Raw genomic sequence first — 25,959 nt, 5'->3', positions numbered from 1 at the left:
GGACTGTGTGTATCCATGGCTTTAGAAGGAAGTCAAAATGAATAATATACAGGCAGCTGTAGGTTAAGAACATTTGACTTAAGCACAACCTCTAGATATGACAGACTGCCTATTACAAAAAAAATGGTGGACAGCATTCTCCTTCCTCAAGCTGATGAAGTGCTGAAGCTGTGCAAGGCTTGTAGGAACCGCTAAAAACCGGCTATACTGTATTTTAAAAACATGCAGCTTCAGCACTTTGTCAGCTTAAGGATGGAGAATGCCACCTGCCATTTTTATTAATAGACAACCCATTTATGAGTTCCCATTTAAATACAAATTTGAGTTCAGGATTTAGGGAACAGAACTCATTCTTAACCCACGGACAGCCTCTATGAACTTAAAATTGACCCAGGATAATTATTGCATGCCCTTAGATAATACAAGAGTACTTTATTTGCTACATTTCAGTTTCAAATGCAGCCATTAAGATGAAATCTCTTTGCTCCAAGACTGAATTTGGCTCAGTTAAGACCCTAATATGTTCTCCAAAACACTATAACCAAGTTTTTGCATGGGCAAAAAACGAGTGTGGACTGAAGAAATGTCCAGCATGAAACACAAGGATGTAACCTGAAATCGTTTGATAAGAAAACATGACCTGGATCCACAATGCGTTATGTGACCAAGAGCGATAACTTACTAGCCAAGTCCATGCATGGCCTACAAGATGGATTTGTATGGAAATTCAACTGTCTCCTCAATGCTCACAGATGCAAATTCAATACAACAGACTATTTGCAACTGTTCCATATTGCTATAAGAAGAGCATTGCATTGATCCATTTATCCACAGAGGACTGCCACAGTCACACAAGGAACATGAGTTAGGGCATGTAATAATACAAAAGCATGAGCTGCAATATTACACTGGGAGCAGGGGACCTTGTGATCAAAATGACTTTCCTGTATTTGTCAAAGACCATAAAAGTCTTAAACTGAATGCAAAGCCAGTTTTCAAAAGATGCCAGTTGTAATCCATGTATCTTGGGAGTTACCTGCAAAAGAATGCTAAGCCTGAACACTACAGCTGTTGGCTCAGCACATTAAACACACACTCAACCTCCTGAAATCTCTTTTCAAGAGACTACAGTAAAGCAGACTAATCACATATAATGCAACTGAGGAATGTAGGCCAATCATTGAGCTTCCCCCTCCCCACTCCACTCCAACCCCAGGCCAAAAGAATTGAAGACCATAGGAACCCATCAGTCTAAGTCAAGTTTGGGGTAACCAGCTTGTACTGCTAAAGAGACAGAGTGCTAACTTGGAAATGATCCCACTGCCCTCTTGCACAATTTACAGTTGCTGGACACAGGCAATTAATTGATCCGTTTCTGGGATGAAATAAATCCTGGGTTACACAAAAATAGTACTGTATACATGCTGCCTCTGAAACATATTATATATACTTTGCTAAGGCCATTATCAACTCCTCATTCCAGTTTATTAAAAAAAGCAAAAAAAAAAAGGGGGGGAGAAGTATATGGAGGGGTAAAAATTACCATTCTGTGATCATTGACAGATGATAATAATTTGCTTTTTGGCTGCACTCAGCAGTGAAATTCCTGGAGTCCAGCTGTCTCATATTCCCCCTGCAGTTATGAGAAATAATTACAGCAGGTTTGCTGTGTTTAGAGGGTTATACTACATTAAAAAATATTATACAAGATAGAGAAGCTCTGTGGTCAGATCATCCCCTCTTTAATGAAACTATTTCTAATTTTGTAACGGCCAAACAAGCCAGAGTTTTCAATAACTATGTAGCAGTCTGCAGGTTCTCTTTAAATGAACTCTCTAAATGAGTGCATGCTGTTGATTTCCCATTTTTTAAACAAAACTGTTCCAGATCTATATTTTCTGATCCGTAATGCATGTCTTATCCATGCATCCTCCTCGCTCTCCAATAGCTTCCATTATTCTTGGTAAGAGTTCTGCCAGAAGGTCTCTATTTCTGACCTTGTCCTTTATGAGTCCCAGGGGAATGTCGCCTGCTTCTTCTTTGCCTGGGTGATATGAGTGCCTATTCTTATTTTCCCAGGGAAGAAGGTAGTACAGTATATGGAGGGAACAACAATGGTCTTATAAGAGGTTTAGAGGTCCCCCAAAAGGCAGGCTTAGAAGCTGATAAGTACAAATCTCTGCTCAAGATTTCCAACTGCTCTTTCTGCCCAAAGGATCCTTTCCATCCATAGCCACTCAAATTCTAGAAACAAAAATATTTCTTCCTAAAGATTAGGATCCAATGATTGACTCTATAGGACTATCAGATCTGTACTGCAGAACTCTGGATGATCACTAGACAATAGCAATGGGCTGGCGTTTTCTGAATTTGCCAGTTGCCATCTAATAGTCTTCCAGATGTTTTTAAACACAAGGTGGCAACCCTAATCTTAAGTTCTTTTGCCCATTAGAACATTACATACAAAACATTTTATGGGGTGACCAAAATCAAAAACAATAGATTTGCTGACCACAAAAAATGTATAGGACCTGCAATATTCCTGCCCTTTAAGATGAAAATTGTTTTGTCTACATATGCAGTGAAAGTTTGGAAGTGCAGAAGAGGAATAGCGGCAGAGCATGAAATATTTTACAAGCAGAAGATCTATGTTTGGTTCCTGAATTCTTGAGAGATGTCCCAGGCAGTTGCTACCAGTTAAGATGGATCCATTGCTAGATGGGGCATTGTCTAATTATATGAAGCAACTTCTCCAATGCTTCATAAACAAGGAGAGTTAATGAGAATGCCTAGCCCTAAGGCAAAATCTCTCTACTAATGTGGATTCTCTTGAAAGCTGTACTTTTGTTATCAATGTGGATTTTTGTTTTTGTTATGTAGATCTACTCTACAAGTTTAGTATAAGGATAAATAAAAAATGCAAACTGATGAAAGGAATTAGAATACAACAAAGGGGTCCCTCTGATGCTGACAATAGCATGAAGAAATTGTATCCCATAAGGTAGAAGATATATTTTTAAATCCCACCCACTGAACTTGTTCTTACCATTTAACCCACCAGTTATAAAATTAATCGATCTTCCTGGTTTGTCATGAAACAGAAAGAAGTAATTAAATTGCAACGAGCAGTTTAATTTATTCTTGTAGCTATCTAGATGGTTTATTATTTCATTTATAAGTATGCTTCCAGGTTATCTTCTTCCCTCTCCCCCCTCCAAAAATCAACAGCATTCCTCTTCATAGTATTTTTGTATCACAGATCTAAAATTTTCCTACTAGAGAATAGTCCATCTTAAGAAGTGATATACTTCCTCCTTCTTGGAACAAGGTTCTCATTTCCAAACTGGAGTAAATTAGCAACAATTAGTTGAGTCTTGTTAAATGAACAGAGACTTAACTCCAACAAGTTTAATCATGCAGGACTGAGATTCATACTCACTTTCAGAGAATATGCCAAGGCAATGAAGCCCAAACAGCAGAAATTGAGGTATACAAAGTTGAAGATGGACCAGAGATAATAATCATTCACTTCAGTGGTGTCTGGGTAGATTTCAATTACAGCAGTGGGATTAGTCATCGTTTTCTTCTCCACGGAGTGTTTGCATTGCACCGGTGGTCTCAGGCTGTCCCCTTTGCAGGTCTTGCTCTCCATCAGGCACACGGCAGAAGTAGGCGACAGCACAGGGGACCCTTGCTGTATGGGGGGCGTCTTGGAGATGCAGGCGAAGCACCCCTGCGGGGGTACATGAGGGGGTCTTCGAGTCCAGAAAGCCCCGTCAAGGGGACATGGAGGGCCCAAGGGGGGTTCCTGTGGCCTCTCCGTGGTGGCAGCCCCCAGTTTACACAACTATATCCAAGGAAAGTACGTTCCCCTGAGAGAGGTAGGGATGGAGAAAGTGGGGAGGGTCAGGAAGGGAAAAGATGTGAGAGATATTAAAACAAAAAAAAATACCAGGATGCAGGAAATCAGAGGCAGTGGAAAAGGCAAAAGAAAGAAGAGGGGGAAAAAAGAGACGGATTTCCAGGCAAGGAGAAAAGAGGAGCCTCTTTAAACACATGTACCACAAAGGGAGTATTCTCTAGCAGACAAGAGCAGTCATTAATGTATGCAGCAGTGTTAACAGTTCCTGGATTCCCTGCAGCTGGGTGTCCCAGCTCCGCAGTAGGCTTGGCTCGCCCTCCCTCCCTTGCTTCCCACACAAAACAGCCTGTGGGGAGTTCATTAAATTCCCTGGGAGAAAGGCAGGGAGCTTTGACACAGCGTCACATGCCTTCGTCTTCTCCTACTCCTCTCAGCCCTTTCTTTCCCCCTCTGCTCTGTTTTGGTTTCCACCTCTCTCTCCCCCCCCCCAATTAAAGTCCTTTGCAGTCGGATCGGACACACAAACAAGAGCAATTCTCAACCCTCGGCAGTCCCTCGTGTAAAACATAACCAGGGGTGGGGGTTGGATTCGCATCCTCCCTCCCCCATCTAGGGAAGACTTCCAAAGGGAGAGAGAGAGGATCCAGGGTGGGAAAAAGGACTCCTCTCTCCCTGCCACGAGACTCAAGTCCTCATCCCCCCCTCCCGCCTTCCCAACGCCCCGCATATCTCCCTCTGACCCTTTCCCGTCTACTCTTCGCCCATTCTCTTTCCGCGGGGCCTCTCCTGTCCCGCGTCGGGTAGCAGCCCCCCCACCCCCGCGGCCGGATGGGGCAGACGAAAGCCTTGGAACCGATTGCACAAGCTGCGACAGAAAAGCCCGGCCCTCCCTAGGTTTTTTCCTCGGCTCTTCCGTCGGTCTCTGCCCATTTTTTCCCCCTGAGGGTTTCATCTCGGGCTATAACGTTTCTGCTTGACTTTTCCCCTTCTTCCCCACACCCGCCTCTTCACCTGTCAGCAGTTTCTGCCTTTGGACGGCGTCGGCGAGGAAGGAAGAGGAGGAGGAGAGGGGGGGGGGGAAGCCCCGGGAGGAGGGGATGTGTAAGAGTGAAAGAAGCGCGCGCGCCTTCTCTTCTCCCATATTATCCCCCTCGGCTTTTGCAATTACGAAAGGGAGCCCGCCCGGCGCCGGAGCCCGTCCATCCGTTGAGCGGGGCGAGAGGATACTTACGGGTGGGGAGAGAGGGAGGGAGGCGGGCAGTTGTGCTGCATCTCCGGCTCGACACTGCCGCGCTCTCTTCTTTAGTAACTGGAGTTCGCGGAGGCGCTGAGGGAGGGGAGAATGAGGAGCGGGCGGGGGAAAGAGGTCAAACGGCCTCGCTCCGGCCTCAAAGGCTTGCGCGCACCCGTTCCAGAAGACCCCGAGGACATTTTCTTTTTGTTCCCCCGCCTCACCAAGCCCGCTATTTCTAAGAGTGCGCGGGGTATTTCCTTCCCCCGCTGCTCTCGGCTCCAAGCGCGCAATATGTGCGTGCTCTCTCGCTCTCACACACAGAGAGAGACAGACAAGCTTTTTTTTTGGCGGGGGGAATCCCACAATAGAATAGAATTTTATTGGCCAAGTGTGATTGGACACACAAGGAATTTGTCTTGGTGCATATGCTGTCAGTGTATATAAAAGAAATTGTCAAGTCCTCCCCTCCCCTCACAACCTACCTGCTGGAAACGGAACCCTCCCGCTCTTGCCATGCATCATAGTGACCGGACTTTTTGGGGGGAGGGGGTGGAATTTGAGAGCGCTTTGAAAAAAGCAGGCGAAAAGGGCGATGGGGTCATCCTGAGGCTCGCCCTCAGCGCCTACGCCGCGCGTGGCTTAGCAACACGGCAAAAAAAAAAAAAAAAAAAGATTAGCGGCTCCTGACCGTCATTCGCGACCTCTTTACAGTGAGGGGTTTGGGGATGAGGGGGCGGCGGAGGAAGAGACTCGAAGTGAGAACAAACGGGGCGCCGAAGGGAAAGAAGCGCGCGTCGTGCTCCAGTCAGGGGGGGCCTGGATAGGAATCGGATCGATATTGGCTCCAGGCTGTGTCAGCGCGCACGCAGGCAAATGCAGCCACGGTTTGAATCTCAACAGCTCTCCTCCATTGTTTTATTGAAGGCGTTGGATGAAAATAAGTTCTGAAGAACTTGGGGTGACCTTAATGAGTTCTCTAATAGCGGAATACATGGGGATTCAACAGGTTGTCTCCGCACTCCACTGTTGTTAAATAATGAAACGCAGCAAAAAGTGCTCAGATCGACAGGAACACAAGTAGTAGGCCCTGCAGATGATTTCACTAGATGTGTACTAATATGGTCAGGGAGTCTCTAGTTCAGAGGTCTTCAAACTTGGCAACCTTTTAAGACTTGTGGACTTCAACTCCCAGAATTTGGGGGGCCCTGCTCTAGTTGGCACATGAAAAGGTATCTTCAACAAAACCAAAGAGCTCTTCCCACAATATCTTAAGCCTGAGCATTGTCTTATTTTAGTTCCTAAATTGTAATTTTTACAAAAGTTTGTAGAAAAAAATACCACTGTTATAGTAAGTAATACCACTATACACAAGTATAACAATCTAGACATATTTAAATTGCATTTTATTTTCTCATCACAATACACTAATAATATATATAATAATACTGTATAAGAATAACAGAGAGTTTCTAAAACAGTAAAATGTATTCAGGTGATGAAACAAAAACATTCTTGCTTATAAAGGTAACTTTGAATCTGATTAGTTTTTCATGTAATAGTCATAAAAATGTATTTGACTTTTGAACAATTGGAGAGGAGTAAAGTCAGTTTCAAAATATTATTTGTAATAAAAGTACAATATTGCATTTTGATAAGCCATTAATTTGATATGTTTGTAATCTAGAAAATGAATTAGTCCAAATAGTGTTTCTGGAATGCAATTCATAGATGTGGATAGAAAAAAAAACTGCAGTCAAAGCAAAATAACTTATTTTCTTGAATCATGCTTGGTTTATATTATGTTCCTGATATGAACTGCCAGGAGTCTTGCAGATTTTGGTGACACATAAAGTGGTTGGGATCACACAAGATACTAAATCACAAAGGCATTAATGAATGTTTATTGAAATCAAACTTCCAATATTGGGCAAATGTCTTGGTTGGTTGAGAATGAATTTTGCTCTTTTCATTTTTCCACATGCAAATTACCTATTTAACCTTCCTTTTATTAGGATTTTCATTTAAAAATACTTAAGATTAAGTTTATGCTTAGGACTGAGCTGCACAATCTAACCATGGTTTGAGAACATCAATATTCTGTAATAAATTAATTGTAGCTTGTTCAGTCAGTTTGTTGGGTTTTATCCAAAAAAATGGTCAGATCAGGGGAAAAAAGTAAATCAAAATTCTGAGTTTATGCAACAAGATAAGCTTAGAATAAACAGGTTTCATAAAACAAATCTTTGTTTCATTTTTTTTTCCTGGGAAAGGGTTCATATGTCATGATAAAACAAGTATATACAATATTAATTTGATATGATATATGAATCAGGTCAGTGTTTGCACCAAATCATGTATTCCCTTTAAAGTTTCTTCAGACTACTTTTTAAAGAATGACATGATAGTATGTGGCAATGGAAACTGTTTATTTTTAATTTATTTGATTACTAGTTGAAAAGAGAACAGTTATGAAACAGATTGTATCTTTTGAACAGGCAAAAACACAATAGCATTTCACAAATTAGAGAAAACAAGCAAGTTAAGACACCAGGGGAATGACAACAAACTACTAATCCAGCAGTGTGAGCTGTATGCCAAATTTACTAAAACAATTTCCAATAAGATGTGGTGTAGTTTATTCTTCTCGAGAATGTGGGATCTGCTATATAACAGCTTTCTCCTAGTTCACACAATGGCTTAGGCTTCCAATATCATAATCGTATAAATATTGGTAATGGCAATGGAAGACTTTTACGCATCCAACATTAAGATGCAACGTGTAACACTGCCAGTCTAATCAGTCAATCAGTGCTAATATATTTTATTATGGCGGTGTCATTCAATCCCACATTTGCACAAATCTTTAAGACTCTTTTAAGATGCTTATGCAAAATCAGGGTGCTACTGGCTTTACCTGAAACTGTCTTAATCTTAATCTCATTCCATTGTCCATGGATTCTCATAGCCTTGTGATTGGGCTCAAGTATTATGAAACATTTCAAATGAACTAGTCTAGCATTAACAACGGCCCAGCTCTGTAATCTATCAAGTCTCATTCGCTCTACAATAGTTGATCATATGACTTCTTAGGCCCAAAACAACAGCTAATATAGAAATCTTTCTGAAACACCTGATATAGAAATCCATGCAAAAAGAATTTGGCTATATAGAGGTATTCATAGAATTTCAATCCCCAGATTAAATTGCTCAGAGTTGAACATATTTTTCTGAGTTGCTTACAATATTTTTCTTCACAACAGAATGCAATGGTAGAGTCAACCTCTCTAAATAAAACTTGTACTGCATATTAATGATAAAAGATTAAAAACATCTTCAAAAAAATGAGCCAAAATGTCTCATAAACTTTTATGTGAAATACTTTTTGGGAAAAGTCAGATAACTCTGTTCTCATATCTTCAAAAAGACATTAGGAATTACAAAAGGTTTGGAAAACTGAAGAGCAAAATATTCACAAAAAGATCATACTATCTGAGTTGGGAAAACTTAGACTAAATGGCCATTTAACATTTATCTTTACTTTCACTTTACCATTTACTTTTCCCATTACAATTGCTATTTGGGAAGCATTCATTACTTACCATAACCATGTTTTATAAAATGTGTTAATTCAGAACCACTCTGTTACTTTCCATTCATATATGACAGAGATGTAACCAGTGTATATATTTTTTTAAGGATCAACTGCAATTATACCTACATATGTACATGTATATGATGGGAGAGTTGCTAGGAAACTGTATCCAAAAACATAGATAATTTGTGGGACAGTGAGCAGAGAACAAAGTTTCTTATGCAACTTATGCTCGAAAACATGTGAAAGGATCATGCTTCAAAGAACCAGAAATCTGAAAGTACATACAATATTAGGACTCCCCAAAATTTGTAATTTTATTAGAGCCTTTATATGGTATATTATCAGAAGGATGACAAATAAACTTTGGAAGATCAGTAGTAATTTTTTTTTAATTTAAAAACATTTCTTCTCATTTCTACTTTCTTGATTTTGTTCTGAATGCAATCAGTCACAATATAAAAGCAAAGCATGATGTGCTTGGGAGTGCATTTGTATTGAGACTGCGGAAGCAATGACTAATTGCTTTTACACCCTGCCAGTAGACTTTGCAAAACCAACAGAGTCATTATCTCGATCAAATACTGTGTAATAGGGCCCAATGAAAACATCACCAAGAATCCAAAGTGGTCCACCGGGTGGTGGGATATCCAAGCCTGAAAATCCACTCAAACAAAGAGTTTCTCCTTGAACAGTAACCTGTAGAAGAAGAGGAAAAAGTAAAATGAATAAGGTAATTTGTTTTATAACTTTATTTTTTGTATAGAATTAATTCTACGGTAAAATTTAAACAATTTGAATTGAAAGCTTTACAATCTCCAAATATATATATAAATAAACAGTGAACAATTGTTCTTAATGTCTATGGAGATTCTCATTATCCAAGTCATGGTTGTTTCAAATGTACTTTTTCCAAAAGGCAACTGGATTTCCTTGTTTTATTCCTTTGAAAATATTTTGCTTCTTATTCAAGAAGCTTCTCATATGAAAAGTTAAACATTCTCAAAGGGGGGGAAAACCAATAAACAAAGACAGTCCTGTTGCCTTTTGGAAAAAGCCGCTTTGGGACATCATTTTTTAAAATAACTGTGTCAAGAATTCTTAAGGAAAAACCATATTTTTATTCCTATGTTTCAAGGACTGAAAATGCTATTTTAGTTTTTCAATTCATAACATTTTCTTACTGCTTAATACAGATTTGTCAACTAACACAAGATAACATGCACTTAAAATTCTTCTAGATCTTTTTTCAAACTCATATGTAATATTTGTTCAACATTACTCCTGTCTTATCTCAGTGTATAACCACACTTAGGATTAGTCCAGTGTACTTTCTAGTACTTTCTACTACCTTCTTAAATGTGCAGAAGCAATTCATTATATGTCCAAAACAGCTATCACAAGGTACACAGGGCAGAAAATATGCTTAAAATAAGCTAGTAAACATTAAGAAAAAAAAATATCAGAATGTCACGGAACTTACTTTTAAGGCATACTGATCTGCAGAAAGAACATAAGGCCGCCCTCCCAGCATTAAAGTCACAGTGGGAAGTGTAGAAAGCTTATCACATTGGAGCATGTACTGCAAGCAAAACAACAGAGAAGAGTAAGCACCTGCTAGACAAATACTGGGGTATTAAGACTGGAGAAAAATCGTCTCCTTTCTTGAAAGGTGATAGAAGCCAGTAATTAAGATGGCCTTCTCCAATACAATAATTAAATTAATTTGGGAACCACTAGTTTGAGAAAGGCTGCCTAAGAAATAAATGGCTTGAGCCGTGATGGTGAACCTATGGCATGGGTGCCACAAGTGGCATGTGAAGCCATATGTGAGGGCACACGAGGCATTGCCCTATATGCATGTGTGCACTAGCCAGCTGATTTTTGGCTTTCTAGAGGGGGGGCATTTTTGCCCTCCCAGGTTTCAGGAAAGCCTCTGGAGCCTCCTGGATGGTGAAAAATAGACCCATTGGGCCTACGGGAAGTTTGTTTGTTTGGGCCTGGTTTTCGCCCTCCACAGGCTCTGCAGGCTATTTTGAAGCCTGGGGAGGGCGAAAGACAGCCCAAGGGGCCTACCGGAAGTCCGGAGGCTTCAGTGAGGCCTGTGCTCATATGCGCCGGAGCAGGGGGTTGTGCGTGCACTCACCAGGGAGGACGACACACGCACGCACAAGGCTAGAGGTTCACAAATACTTGTTCAATGTACTGTTTTTAGAGTCTAGTATACCTTAGGCAGAATTGTAACAATAAATAAACAATTATAGAAAAAAACAATAAAAAGAGTCCTAGGCACCTGGACAAATACAGCCTCTCAAACAAAAAAGCAAAACCAGCAGGGCTTCCCAAACACCTTAATCCAGAGCCTGAAGAAACATATTTTTAAAGACTTCTAGAACATCATCACGGTGGCACCTACATAGATCCCGAGGTTGGGAGCAGCATTTTAGAGTACAGGAGTCACAAAAGAGAAAGCATACTTCCTGGATCCTGTTTGACTGTAGACTCCTGGATCCCAACGTGGGGGCCCATGCCCCACAGGGGGACAATTTCATTTTTAATGGGGGCAATTGGAACCTTGTTTAAACCTAATTAGTGGCCTTTTAGACTTCCCATATAGTTCACTTTTTGAATAATAAGAATTATATGTCATGGGGGGAAGGCCTCAGGATTTTAGAGATGCTTAGGTAGGGCATGGCCAAAAAAAGTTTGGAACCACTGCTGTAGTCACTCCAACTCTTCCTAGACTCATTGGTGGCCCATTACAGGAGATAGGTTTCATCAGATAACAAGGCCTTAAGCCATGAAGGGTTTTATAGTTAATACCAGCATTTTGAAGTGCTTCTGGAAGCTCACTAGTAAATAGTGCAGCTTAAGAACAATGGTGCAGCTTAAGAACTGAAACACCCAATCATTTTCCAATGCCACTGCATTCTGGAGTACTTAAAGCTTCCAAGTCTTCTGCCAAGGGCAGCCCCATCTACAGCATGAATTTCCACTTGTATTTTTTCCGTCTTCGCACATCCATTAACTATTCTCACTCATAACTGGCATTCATAAGATTAGCAGCTGCTTCCCAGAGGTGGTATCAATAAATCTGCCTCAAGCAGGATTTTTCTGATTACGGCATAGAGTTTAATATATAGCCAAAGTAGCCCCCTTTAATTCCTCCCCTTCTGAAGAGAGATTTATTTTCTAACATCCACTGAAAAACTGGATATGAACAGGAAATGATCTAAGGTAATTTTGTCCCCGAAGCCTTTGATTAAAGGTTGTAATGCTTCAAGAATCTGTGAAAATCCAGAAGAAGCAAAGATAAATCATTGCTTCAGAACATCCATTTGTTTCAAAGGAGCAAGCAAGCCAAATTAGTTAGAAAACTAAATTAGGAGTTTATGCTTTATTTTACTGCATGGTTAACTCTAGCGTCTCTGACATATACTGTCCCTGATATTTATGTTCTCTGTAGTCGCTCAAGTAAATTATGTGTTTTATGCAGCTTGGCACCTCTTTACTCAACACAGAGTTATCTTCTGTATTAGGAGATCTATCATCTTTTATCTGCCAAGAATTTTCTATTGTTATTTATAATTTTTCTATGTTGGGTCTTTTTCAGATGTGGCTTTTGGACAGCTCTCCATCTTCATCTTCTTTGACATTAAAGGTTTTACCTGTAAATGAATTTTAATTCCCCCCCTATTTAAAAAACATAATTTTATTTATTGCTTTAAGATTGATCCCCAAAGAAGGGAAAACTAATTTCCCTAATTACATGAATTACGGTAGATGCTGAGAAAGGGGCATTAGAGAATATGTTTCTTTTTAAATTATTTTTCCTCAGGGTTGTTGCATAGGCAATGGAGATCCTCCTTCCCTCATGTGCCAGAGCTAAAAGGGAAATCATGCCTTTATTCCAAGGGGCTCATCTTTACTGCTACTTAGTAGGACGTATGGGATGAACTGAAAGTAAGGGCCAACCCAGAATAGCTTTTCTAGCAATACAGAGAAAGACTTAGAGCAGGGGTCCCCAATATCCAGGCTGTGGACTGTCACCAGTCTGCGACCCACCTGTATCTGGGCTGCACAGGTGAGCAAAACCTTATCTGTGCTCATGCAGGATCCAGGAGGGCACAAAAACCCGTTTACCTGGCTTTATTGGTTATGACCTATAAAGCTCTTCACGGCACCGGACCAGATTATCTCAGGGACTGCCTTCTGCTGCACGAATCCCAGCGACCAGTTAGGTCCCACAGAGTGGGTCTTCTCCGGGTCCTGTCAACTAAACAATGTTGCTTGGCGGGACCCAGGGGAAGAGCCTTCTCTGTGGCGGCCCCGACCCTCTGGAACCAACTCTCCCCAGAGATTAGAATTGCTCCCACCCTCCTTGCCTTTCGTAAGCTTCTTAAAACCCACCTCTGCCGCCAGGCATGGGGGAATTGAGATACTCTTTCCCCCTAGGCCTTTATAATTTTATGCATGGTATGACTGTATGTATGTTGGTTTTACAATAGGGGTTTTTAACTGTTTATATTGGATTGTCATATGCTGTTTACTACTGTTGTTAGCCACCCCGAGTCTACGGAGAGGGGCAGCATACAAATCCAATCCAATCCAATCAATCAAAATCACTCTCCATGAAATCGGTCCCTGGTGCCTGAAAAGTTGGGGGTCGCTGGGTTAGAGTACTCCTATATACTATTAAGGTATGACAAGATATCTTGCCTTCCCAGCTAGAAGACATCTTGAGGGACAACATATCAGACTCAGAGTAGATAACTTAGCCATTAAGGAGACCAACTAGGGGTGAGATTGAAAAAAAACTTAGCGACCGGTTTGTTGCCTGGTTGCTGGCTTTCATCGAGTCTTCAGGAAGGCAAAGATGCCCTACCGGAGGCGAGAAATGGGCCCGTTTCCAGACTTCTGGTAGGCCTATTTTTCACCCTCCACAGGCTCCAATGAGTTCCCTTAAGCCTCCAGGAGAGAGAAAACAACCTCCCACAGGCTCTGGAGGACCTCTGGAGGCTGGAAATAGGCCTGTTTTTGGACTTCCAGTAGGCTTGTTTTTCGATCTCCCAGCACCTCCGTGCAGGCCCTGCCATTTACGGGGCATTGAAATGGGCTGCATGGAGACTCCTGGGAGGGGCAGGATGGGTGAGGTCAGTCAGTCCTTGGAACAATGGTTCAACAAACCAGATTAAAATTACCATCTGGTTCACCCGGTCTGAACCGTCTGAATCTCACCCCAGCAGCTCATCCAGTCAAATTGAAGACATCTTTAAAAAAGAAATCAAATTCTGGTTCAAAAGAATGTGTTTCCAAGGGACTACTATCATTCATTTCATTCATTCCTGTAATGTGAGTTTACTTTGAATGATTTTTTCCTACATTTTTAAATCTCTGAATCATTTCATGGAGGGTAGATCACAATTATTCTGAATATTCAAATGTGTCTTACAATTTGTGCCTATGGTAGTATAGTCTATGATACTAGTAATTTTATTTTATTTTTGTTTTTTTTTAATTCCTAAATGAAATCTGGGTTTTTTTGTCATTCTGAGGGACTGAATGTTGATGATTTCACTAAATCCAAAGATTTTTATTCAGTATTTATTATTTCTACATCTCAGCAAAGAAGTCTATTTATCCAAAAAATAAGGAATTATATTTCTCTGTCTTCAAATGTTATGCGGAATAGAAATATTGAGCAGGTATTATATTCCGACCAGAAGAATTGCACTAATTCTACTTTCCTTTCTAAAACATTAGAAGCATAGAAGAGAATTTATTATGGGTAGGACTCCATATTTTGGCATGGGAGGCAAATTACAAAACTGTCAAATAAATTATTCAAGATAACAGAACTTTGAACGAGAAAGAAAGCTATCTTTTGACGGCAAGTCAACACCAGTAGAGGTATCTGAACCTAACCTAAATTTAAACCAATGTATAAATAACAACATTTGATTAATTGAAGATGAATGCTTAACATCAAATTCAGACTGAAGTAAAATTAGTCAAATAAACAAGCAAACAAACGCACAAGTTAGTAAGTTCAACATCTGAAGTACCACAATACACTAATTCCTGTCTGAATTTACCTGTCCTTTAATGATTGGCTTAGCTCCAATGGCTTTCTGCAACTCTTTAATTTCCTTAGCTGGCCCTGTAATAAGTGATGTTCCTGTGTCCACAATAGCGTCACAGCCATTCGTGCACAAAGTTAGACCATTGTCAACCTCAACCCTGGAAGGAAAGGTAAATTTCAGTTTTGTTTTGTTTTTCCTTAAGAGACTAGGAACATAAAATCAAATCCTTGCAGAGTTACATTGAATACAATTACTAGAGCTGCATGCAGGGGACAAGCTTTTACACATGTTCCAACATAATATATGTAGCTCACGGTTAAACCATGGAGCCTTTGGTGCTTTGATATTGTTTGCCTGCAGATGTTTCATTACCCATAGTGTGACAACATTAGTGTGAGTAGGTGTGGAGTCTGTTCCTTGTTCATATACAACTTGTCCTGCCAGTGTTGGTGGGTGTTTTCTTTCTGGTAGTTTCTTGATAAAGTTTTTGGTTTCTGTTTGACTGTCTGGTGTTAATCCCTGCTTATCTAGGTTTTGGCTGCTAGACAGGATATGTTTTGGTATTTTTGTTTTCTTGTTAACTTTTTTATTCTCTTTTGAATGGTGTGTAGATATGGTTTAACTCTATGAGGATCCGGATTGTGGGGGCAATATGTTGGCTCTGTTAAAAAATGCTATTGCTAACATGTTTTAAGACGCCCTGAGTCTAAGGAGAAGGGTGGCATAAAAATTGAATGGATGAACAAATGAACGAGCGCATAAATAAATAAATAAATAAATAAATAAATAAATAAATAAATAAATAAATAAATAAATAAATAAATAAATAAATAAATAAATAAATAAATAAATTTAAAAAAAAAATAAACCTATTGATGGCCAATTTGTCTTTTTCTAGGAATTCCCTAGTATTTTTGTATTTGGCTTGTCTAAGACAGTGAACGCGAACCTTTTTTTCCTCGGGTACCGAAAGAGCATGTGTGCATGTTATTGCACATGCGTAAGTGCCCACACCCACAATTTAACGCACAGTAGTGGGCACAGTAGGCTCGTGTTTCACCCACTCCAGGCTCCAAAGGCTTCCCTGGAGCTAGGGGAGAATAAAAATGCCCTCCCCCACCTCCCCCGGAGGTTCTCTAGAAGTCAAAAATGCCCTCCCAGATCCTCTATGTGAGCCAAAAATCAGCTGGCCGGCACACACATGCACGTTGGGGCTGAGCTAGATCAACGGCTCGTGTACCAGCAGATATGGCTCTGCATACCATCATCACTGGTCTAAGATGCTAAACATTTTCCAGTTGAAACTAAGTTTGAGTCTTTCTATATATTGTAAAATAAATGAGTTTTCATTGTATCTTCTGACTATTAGTTGCTGTTCATGAATACATGCTGCTAATGTTCTGTCTGCCTGTCATTTCAGGATTCAAAAAAATATAAGACAGATACAGGGTGTGTGTGTGTGTGTGTGTGTGTGTGTAGTATAGTATAGTATAGTATAGTATAGTATAGTATAGTATAGTATAGTATAGTATAGTATAGTATAGTACAGTACAGTACAGTATAGTATTATTATAGTATTGTTGTATACTGTATGTTGTAAATATGTTTTTTTGGTTCTTGGGCCACTGGATCTTTTGGCTTGCTTAAAATGTTTAGGAGGGCTTTAATTGGTTTGAGTGCTACAGAGATGAACTATGTGAGCTGTTTATCATGTATGGCATTATTCTTTTCACAGCTTATCCTAGCTGTGCTATAGGAATGGTAAGGCACTTTTCAATAAAAATTGTGTAGGTAACCATTCTGTTAGAAGGTATTATATAGGCCAGTGATGGTGAACTGGAGCCATACCTGCTGGCACAAGAGACACTGCCCTACCTCAGCTCTAACATCATGTGTGTGCCAGCCAACTGATTTTTGATTCACACAGAGGCTCTGAGAAGGTGTTTTTGACATCCATGGAGCCTCTGGGCGGATGGGTGAAGGCGTTTTACCTTCCCCTGGCTCCAGGGAAGCATTTGGAGCCTGGGAAGGGCAAAACATGAGCCTTTTGGGCCCATCAGAAGTTGGGAAACAGGCCATTTCTAGCCTCCAGAGGGCCTTCATTGGTTGGGGGAAGCTGTTTTCACCCTCCCCAGGCATTGAATTATGGGAGTAGTACTTGCGCATGATATGATAGTCTGCATGCACGCTCTTTCGGCACCCGAGGAAAAAATGGTTCACCATCACTGATATAGGCGGTCCTTTTTTTGAAGTCCCAAGTTGTTGCAGTGTGTTTGTGTCCATCTGAATAATGTTCTTACACGTAGAGCTCTTAATTTTGATAATGGAGCCCTTGGTTAGTGTGGGCTGTTTTTGGATGACTTGAATTTCTAGTTTGTTATTGTTTTCTCTTCTGAGGAGGATATCCAGGAAGGGGAGTGTGTTGTTATTTTCTTTTTCCCCTGTGAATTTTATTTCTTTGAGGATGCTGTTGATTGTCTCATGCACCTTTTTAATTATGATGGTGTTATCTATATACCAGATCCATACTTTTGGTTTCTGTATGGGAGTGCTTATAAACAATGCATTAAAAATCTCTGCCATGAGTCTTGATCACCAGTGTTAGGTTTCATCTCAGTAATTAGTTGCTGAGTCCTGAGAAATCACTGCTCTCTCCCAACCAAATCCAAAACCACTAGGGAATTCCTAGAAACTTGGCATTCAGACAAAGCAGCCATCAATCAATATACTAAGAGATCAAAATATTTCTTCTCATTTCTTTTTTTTTAATAGTATAGGGGTGGGAGTAGGACTAAGAACAACTTGCCTAACAAAGGTTAAGAACTGTATATATTCAAACAGATACAAATCTGGTATTAAATCTTTCTTTTTTTCTAACAGATGTATGAGACATCAATATATATACTAAAATTAGACTGGCTTTCTTAAAACCTCTTTATTTTGATTTATTCAACACTTTCTCTTATTTATCTATAATCTTAAATATTAGATATAAGGAAATGAGCTACTGAAAATATATCTAGTTCACAATTTCAATACAGATCTACCGTACACCCGCCCACCCTTTCCTTCCTTCTATTCTTCTCTTCCTTTTTCCTTCCTTTCTTTCTTTCTTTCTTTCTGTATGTTTGTCGATTTTTTTTGGTCTATTTGTCTTGGTCTATTGTCAAATGCATACCATTCAGACTATAATTTGACATGATTATCGTTTTAATCTCTAATTACCTATTTTTTCCCCGTGTAATTTGAAATGTTTCTACTGTTAATTGTAATTAAATGTATTTATTGTATATTTGTAAATAAAACTTTTTTAAAATTGTAAAAAAAAGAAAAGAAAGAAACTGGATGACTGAAACAAATTTAACACACATTCTTCCCTGTACTTAACAAGCACAATAGGCAGCAATAAACTGAAGGCTGTGGTAGTTACACTATTATGTCACAGTGAAGACACCTTTCACTATGGTGAAACATTTAAAACCATTCTTTCTCTTTTCCACCCCAATTCTCCTGCTGTAACAAATTCAGTCTAAAAAGAATCACACTCTTTAGACATTGCCACCTATGTTACTAAATATTATATGCCATAAGGCAACATTTGGCTATATATTTTGGACTTATCTAAACCTATAAGATATGGAAAGGGTTTTAACTGGGAGATGCTCAGAATTGGTTATAAAACGGGTGGCTTTATAAATATTTTAAATAAAGAAATAAATAAAACTAGATATACAGGATAACCAGAGCAAAGAGAACTTACTTATCCATATGGACTTGCCAATAAGCTTTACGAGATACATTCACCCAGTTGAAGTCTCCAGAATAAAACTGGGAATCTGTTCCTCCAAAAAGCAATTCCCCTCCAGTTTGGCCTTTTGGATCCCTTGAAGACACAAGGGAAGAAAGAAAGAAAAAAAGAAAGAAAGAAAGAAAGAAAGAAAATCAGTGCAAACAAGGAGGTAGCCTATGAGCCGCTATATAGAATTTACAGAAACCATAAAGAAAAAAGAACACAAACAGACCAAAAGGTTTACAGATCATGTAGGATCTGACATACTTTCATATAATCCTAGCAAAGCAATATAATTAAATATAACTTGAATGTTGCTTCAAGGCTATCAAGAACTTGGAAATCCTAATGACTCTCATTAGTAAGTCCAAACTGAATTCAATAGAACTTGCTTCAAAGACAAGAGATATCTGTTTAATTATTTATATAATAGGGGATGTGCTCTGATTGTTCAAGAGCCTACAAAAAGTTCCAAATCTGTATCTTTGTAGAAAGATCACTTTGTTTAAAACTCTGCATAAAATAGGCATAGTCTCCTAAGAATATCTTGATTGATATCTATTGACAGTGAGGGTATTGCTTTGAAAATTGGTGGCTCTCCATTTATTATGCTCTTAAAACTGGATATATAGCAAGGGTGAACATAAAATTAGACAAGACTTTATCTACCAGGCTGAGACTCACCTGTTTAGATAAAAGGAAAATATGTTCTTTTCCAATAATTTCTGTCCCATTACATTATCAAAGAAAGGTGCTACTTTGTCCACAGAAATCTTGGGGTATGCCATGCCAAGAATGCCATCAAACTTTGCAGCAATAAAAGTGATGCCAGGCTGTTTGGTAGCTTCACCAAACAACTGGTTCTTGACACACAGGTCGCCAATCTAATAGGAAAACCAAAAGAAAGGAAGGAGGAAGTCAAAATACACGTTTAAATCAAATCTGGAAATGGTAATATTCAGTTGATACACTGCAATGAACACTGTATGATATAGAGCAACCAAGACACAAATACTGTATCTAGAAATGCCTAAATGGATTGCTCAGTGCTTTGCACTCTATGTAGGGTAGCAGTATCTTCATAACTAAACCACTTCTTTCAAATGAATTGGATGGCTATGTTGCTAAATCCATTGTTGGGAATTGTAGTTCAGCCAAATCTAGAAACTGCATATTATTCATTAACCGTATAAACTCATATTACTTTGTTAGAGACTTTAAAACTTTGAAATAAGATTCCACCTACCCACCCCACAAAGAATCAAACTACTAAATAACTTTTTTGGTTATTGATTATGGATGAAAAGAGAGATTCACATTTTGACAACCCTAAAATCCAATAAAAGAAAAGAAAGATTACGCAGGGGGGAAAAGTCCATGAAGAAATATTACCTGGATTAGGAAACAGCACAAGCAAGGAAATGTACAGGATAGAATAAGCTAATTATTTAATCCATTAAATAAATAGTTAGTAGTGGGAAGACATAAAGAAAGATATATCCATTTTTTAATTCTAAGAACTGGGAATTTTAATTTTTTGAGTGAAAACTCCTGTTATCCTTTCCAAAGGAAGGTAAAAGGTGACCCCATATTAGATTATTAAAAGGGAAGAAAAAGCAGGATGTATCCATAATAAAATTATGAGTAAGGCAATAGCTTAGATTCATATTACTTTAGCTGCGAGAGAAATGATCCATGCTTTCTTTGCAAAAGAGAGCTACACATTAACTTGAAAATGTGTTCTTTTAATCCAATATTTCCCCATCATGAGTTTTCAGCCCTTTATTTGTTTTTCTGTTATAGATGACTAAAAGTGCAGTGGCAGTATTTGGAGAAAAACCAACCAAGCTTGTAAGGAAGCTTGAGCTCATTTCTTATCAAATGACAAAATGGAAAAACGTTTTTTAACAAAAGGTCTTAATAGCCTCTTATATTTGTTTGTTTGGGTTGGGTTTTTTTTCTGAATAAGTAAGATGTTTGGTAAACATTTAAAATAAGATGATACAATCATGGGATATTTATACACACTTTCACATATTTCTCAGAACCGCAATGAAGTAAAGCTAATTACAGTGGGAGAGGGGGTAGTATTTTGGTTAAAGAATTTGAGCCTTTTATGACTTAAATAATGAAATGCTGTCATTGTACTAACCGTTACAGTATCCTGGCTGAGATATCCTGAAAGGCTTCCAGTACCATAATGGATGGCAAAATCTGTACCGTTTTTTACATAGGTGCTAGATTTTGAAGAATCATACTTATGATGTATCACTGCGGAAAGAACAGAACGACCGTAAGATGACCACATGCAGGAAACTTAATATACACAATTTATTTGACTGTATGCTCTAAATAAAAATCATGGAGACTCAAATATAGATGGTGTTCTCCCTGGCCAGCTGGCCACCCAACAAGGCATATACAAACACACACCACACACACACACACACACACACACACACAGAAGCTTGCAAAAGGCAAAGATTTCTTTATGTACGAAATTGGAAAAAAGCCATAGCAACTGCAAAAAGAATACTGGTTTATGGGTCTAAGGGTCAGGGTTAATTACTCAAGCCATCAACAAAAGTCTCTCTGGTTTACCTCAGCCAATTACTCATTTGGCTTGAGTGTCAGAGTTCCAAAGTTGTCCAAAGGAAAAACTAAACCACAAAGCATCAAAACCTCTGTCTTTCTTAAATCCAAACGATAATTTCCCACACCGCCTTCTGCAAGCCCTTCCCTTTTTAACCTGCTGCAGCTTCCTGGATTGCTGACAGCTGTGCCTTAGAATCTCCATCTGTGTCTGCGCAACTGCTCCTGGCATCCCAGCATTCTACGCATCCTGACATTGAGGATGCTCTGCAGGCCTCTCTGCCTCTCCGGCACCTTCCACATTCCCTTTTCCTTCCCCTTCACTGTCTGACTCCTCGTTAAGCCAGGAGGGTCTTCATTGATCTGACGGACCAGTCTCCTCTCAAAATCAGTGCCCAGAGGAGCTGGCCATGAGCCAACAACAACAGATGGGGAAAGCAAGACAGTAGCCAAATTAGTAGTACAGATAGTCCTCATTTAATGACCACAAATTCAGCAACCATGCAAAATTACAAGGGTGCTTGAGCGAGTGGCACTTATGGCCAGTGCTTGAAGTGGCTACAGTAGTATCCCCTGCAGGCCCTTAATTGCAACTCAGTTGCTTGGCATTCCACACACAATTATAACATTGTAGCATACTGCAGTCATATCATCACTCTTTGCAACTTTCATTGTCAATTTTTAACATGCAGAGTAAATGGGGAAGCCAGCAGGTGGTCACAAGTAGCAGCCACATGTTACTGCGCTTAGCAATGTTGCTGGATTCACCTAACAAAGGCAATGGGAAGTGCCAGAAGTTGCTAATAGCATGGTGATGTGTCATCATGCTTTATGCCCACACTGTTTAGCAATAGAATTTCCAGTCAAAATTATTGTCATTAAGTGAGGACTACCTGTACTTAGTTCTTGTAACACTTTTGAATTTGCTTTCCACATTGTAACAGACAGATGGTAAAGGAGATGTATTTTGTACATTGGGAAGGAGATGTATTTTGGTTCACACCATTTAATATCCAATAAGGAGAATGTACTTTGTAAATTTTAATTCTAATTCAATCTTGTGATTAAAAAAAACCAGAGATATAAAATGAATATTTTTCCTTAACATCATCATAACCCCCCCACCCCACCCCAAATAGACAGACACAGACATCTCTTATGGCTTATTTTATCTACTTTTCAGAACTTAATCTGAAGGATTGAACTTTAATTTAAAACACTGGAGAATTGCATACAAAATGTTTTATTTCATCTACATGAAACTAAGGAACAGTTTAAATTATATAATTTTAAAACATTCCATCCCAGTTATTAATCTGCACTGTTATACCTGTTCTGCCACATCTTAAGTAGAGAAAAATATCTAGAACAAGTATTATTTGCCTTAAAAATATGGACCAAAGCCATATTCTTTATTCAATTTGTGTAGTGCTTTATTCATGCCCTCATAAAGAAAATCACAGAGGACAAAAATGGCTTTTAGAGTCTTTTATACTCATGAGATTCAACATTTATAAGTTTAAACCTGAAGTAGCTCTGTCCTTTTCAAGTGCCATTTGCTGATAAATACCCTCTGCTTTCAAGTATCCTCTCGATTTAAGGAGTGTTTTTTCGAGTAGGGTAAATAACTACAAGAATGTAGCTTTTTATTTGGAATCATTAATGAAGGCAACGTTTTAAAAGCTTTCCTAAGAATTCAGAAATTAAATGGAGAAATCCTTTTTGGGGGGCATTAAATTAGGTTTGAAGAGAGTAGTGCGAGAATTGGCTAACGTGGCATATATTTTTTCAAGACTCTCCAAATTAGAGAAAGTGGAATATGTATACAGGAATTGTATTTTTTTAAGACAATTTGAGAGAATTTGAAACAGTTTACCTTCTTTGTTGTTCACCTTTTTCAGCCCTGATCAAAATTATTTAATTATGCTTATCACAAATCGAACCTTTTCCTTCAAACAATCATTAGCTATCTTTAGCCCAGTACAATGGAAGTAGAGTTGTATTACAGTTTCATCAAGTTTTGTAATTTCAAAAGAGAATGCTTAAGTCTGAAGCTACAAATATGAAAGATAATCTCTCTTTAACCTACATTTTAAACCATCTAGTTAATTTGGAAGGATGCATTGGCTTCATTTTGTGTGTTGTAACTCTTATTTTTTAATCCAAAAAGGTTGGGGAATGGGAGAAGCTGCACAGAACAGTTTAGAAGATGTGTTCATTATGATCTCTAGTGGGGCATGGATTTGCTTCAGAAGTTCATCACAAACAGAAAATTCTCCATTTATTTGAGGAATTAGGAAACACACTTCAGTGAATTTAAGAGACATAAAATACTTAGCAACTGTCAGTATTCAGAGAAAAACAAACAGAATAATTAAATCAGGCATTGCACATTGCTGAAAAGCTGTGGAAACTTTAGATAACGAAGTAAAAAGCAGTATGTATATACAATATGACAACAGCTAAAACACTTCATAAACCTCCAACAAAGGCAGAGTAACAAACATAAAAATACAAAAGAAACAATGGTATAGTGCTTGATAAGGGAATGCCTTCCAAAATAATTCTATCTTCGACAGCTTCCTAAAAAACAGCAGAAAAATACAGGGAGGAATTGATCTTCATAGAGAATTATTCTGGAGTATTATTATTATTTCTACTGAAAAGTAGCGCCTTTTATCCTTGGCCACTTCTTGGAAGCCCTCCAAATCTCTTCCACTGAGTTGACCAACAACTTGGAATTAAACTGGAGAACACATAAGAGTTCAACTGAAAGGAACAGAAGAACTCCAAATTGATATATAAAAATCCATTCCATAAATTGGATATAGCCCAGGAAAGCAAGTTGAGCATCTCTTCAGAAGAAATGAATTTCTTATACAGTTTCTGTATAAGAAATTCATTTCTTCTGAAGACTCCCTCAAATTTTATAAACTGGATGGGCTCTTAGCTAGGTACCAGCAAAAGTTCAGCAGCTGGGCTGAGAAACAGTACACAGAGAACCATGGTTTTCATATACAGTGATACCTTGTCTTACGAACTTAATTGGTTCTAGGACAAGGTTCGTAAGGTGAAAAGTTTGTAAGACGAAACAATGTTTCCCATAGGAATCAATGTAAAAGCGAATAATGCGTGCAAATCCTTCAGATAATCCCAAACTTTAGAAGGGAGGCGAACAGAGGGCAGGGAGGAGCAGCGAAAGGGGGCGGGTGGAAGAAGCAAGGTTAGGCTAAAGGGTGAGTGGGAAGAAAGAAAGGCAAGGGGGCGCTCCTCCCTTTTCTTTCTTCAAAAGACACCCTTTCAGTGCCTCTGTAAGCACTCCGTTCTCCTAGCTTTGTTAATGCAAACTCTTTCCGTCTCCAAGCCGCCTCTCCCTTTTCTTTTTTCAAAAAAGAAAAAAAAAGAAACCCCTTCATCCCAGCAGCAGCGGCTTGTGTTCATAAGGTGAAAATAGTTCGGAAGAAGAGACAAAAAAATCTTAAACACTGGGTTTGTATCTCGAAAAGTTCGTTAGAAGAGGCGTTCGTAAGACGAGGTACCACTGTACTTTGCTGAGCAATAAAGGAATAATTTTGTAAGAATGTCATCCTATATTGAGAGCACATACAGGTAAATTTATAATCGTAAGGGGTGGTCTTATACAAATCAGCCAACTATGAATTTTTACGTAAGCAGGAACGGATACTTACAGCAGGCAATATCCAGCAAGCCACAGTGAATAGATGGCACCCAGAGGTTTGATGAGCCAGTATCAAAGACTACAGTAAACTTCTGTGGTGGTGTCCCAATACCTATCTCCCCATAATACTGTGCCTGAAAAAGAAAATAACATGCAAGGACAATAAATAACTGAGTATTCCTCAAGTGAGAGACAGAGAGGGAAGAGGACTGTTATATAACTCTATATACTGTAGATCCAAAATATGCTTCATCCAACTACACTGCTAACTACCTTGTTCATTATTTTAGAGAACATATGAATGTCAGGACACTCCAATAATAATCGGTCTGAGAAATGAAGAGCAAAATCACACTTCAATTATTAAGATTTATAGAAGGGCAGCAGTAGGAAAGGATCATTAGGATGCAGGTCTTAATACAATGTCAAACAACACATTTGTGACATGCAAAGTCAAAAAACCCTTCACAGTTAAGTGTTTTTCTAATATTTTATGAACAAAAAGCATTATGTATGCACCCTGAGTTGTATAAAATAAATATGGGATATAATAATAACGGCAACAACTATCTATTCCCTCTGTCCTGGAATGAATTGTTAACATCCATTTATGTGGAAGAAAAGACAAGTAAATCTTCTCACTACCTAAAATTCCAGCCACTATGAAATAATCATTTATAAAAACTTCAGCTTGTTTGGCTTCTTGGGCACCAGGAGCATACAAGATAATGTTGGAAAAGCAATATATAGTGTATCATACTACAATATTTGTTTAAATAAAAGCAGACTAAAGGAAGAAGACCTAATTTATTGCTTCAACAGGCTTCACTTCAAAATATTAACAGCACATTTTGCAGTGTTTTTTTCTCCCAGAAAAGAGTAAGATCTTGAGCTTCTTGCTTTGTTGAATTTTTTCCCCTTTCTCGACTCTCTCATTCCTTCAAATTAGATACTGCTTTAAAATGCACTCTTCATTTGGTTTAAGACCTTTGCTGTTTATTCCAACATTTCTATGTTCAGAACTATCACATAGCAAACGTCCATGCAAAACTGTGCTACTTTCAACAGCCTTCAACTATTACTTAGCAAATGTGTATTTCCTACTGTCTGGAATAGAACTGGCACTG

General features: G+C 38.8%; 2 protein-coding genes across 2 annotated transcripts in view; both read right to left on the bottom strand.

Moving 5' to 3' along the window:
• Window positions 1-5,393, bottom strand: part of IFITM10 (interferon induced transmembrane protein 10) — a 28,333-nt gene extending 22,940 nt beyond the window's left edge. Inside the window, exons 1-2 of the mRNA XM_070735693.1 lie at window positions 5,094-5,393; window positions 3,440-3,872 (exon numbers count right to left, since the gene is read on the bottom strand). Coding sequence (XP_070591794.1) covers window positions 3,440-3,652 — 213 coding nt within the window. The 5' untranslated portion in view covers window positions 3,653-3,872; window positions 5,094-5,393. The remainder of the gene's footprint in view (window positions 1-3,439; window positions 3,873-5,093) is intronic.
• Window positions 5,394-7,505: 2,112 nt separating this feature from the next.
• CTSD (cathepsin D) overlaps window positions 7,506-25,959 on the bottom strand; it is a 35,365-nt gene continuing 16,911 nt past the window's right edge. The window contains exons 3-9 of the mRNA XM_070765011.1: window positions 24,843-24,966; window positions 20,714-20,832; window positions 19,246-19,445; window positions 18,532-18,654; window positions 14,784-14,928; window positions 10,172-10,270; window positions 7,506-9,387 (exon numbers count right to left, since the gene is read on the bottom strand). Of these exons, the coding sequence (XP_070621112.1) occupies window positions 9,217-9,387; window positions 10,172-10,270; window positions 14,784-14,928; window positions 18,532-18,654; window positions 19,246-19,445; window positions 20,714-20,832; window positions 24,843-24,966 (981 nt within the window). The 3' untranslated portion in view covers window positions 7,506-9,216. The remainder of the gene's footprint in view (window positions 9,388-10,171; window positions 10,271-14,783; window positions 14,929-18,531; window positions 18,655-19,245; window positions 19,446-20,713; window positions 20,833-24,842; window positions 24,967-25,959) is intronic.

This window comes from Erythrolamprus reginae, chromosome 1 (assembly GCF_031021105.1).
Source record: "Erythrolamprus reginae isolate rEryReg1 chromosome 1, rEryReg1.hap1, whole genome shotgun sequence".
NCBI lineage: Eukaryota > Metazoa > Chordata > Lepidosauria > Squamata > Dipsadidae > Erythrolamprus > Erythrolamprus reginae.
This window is presented reverse-complemented; position numbering and strand designations above follow the sequence as displayed.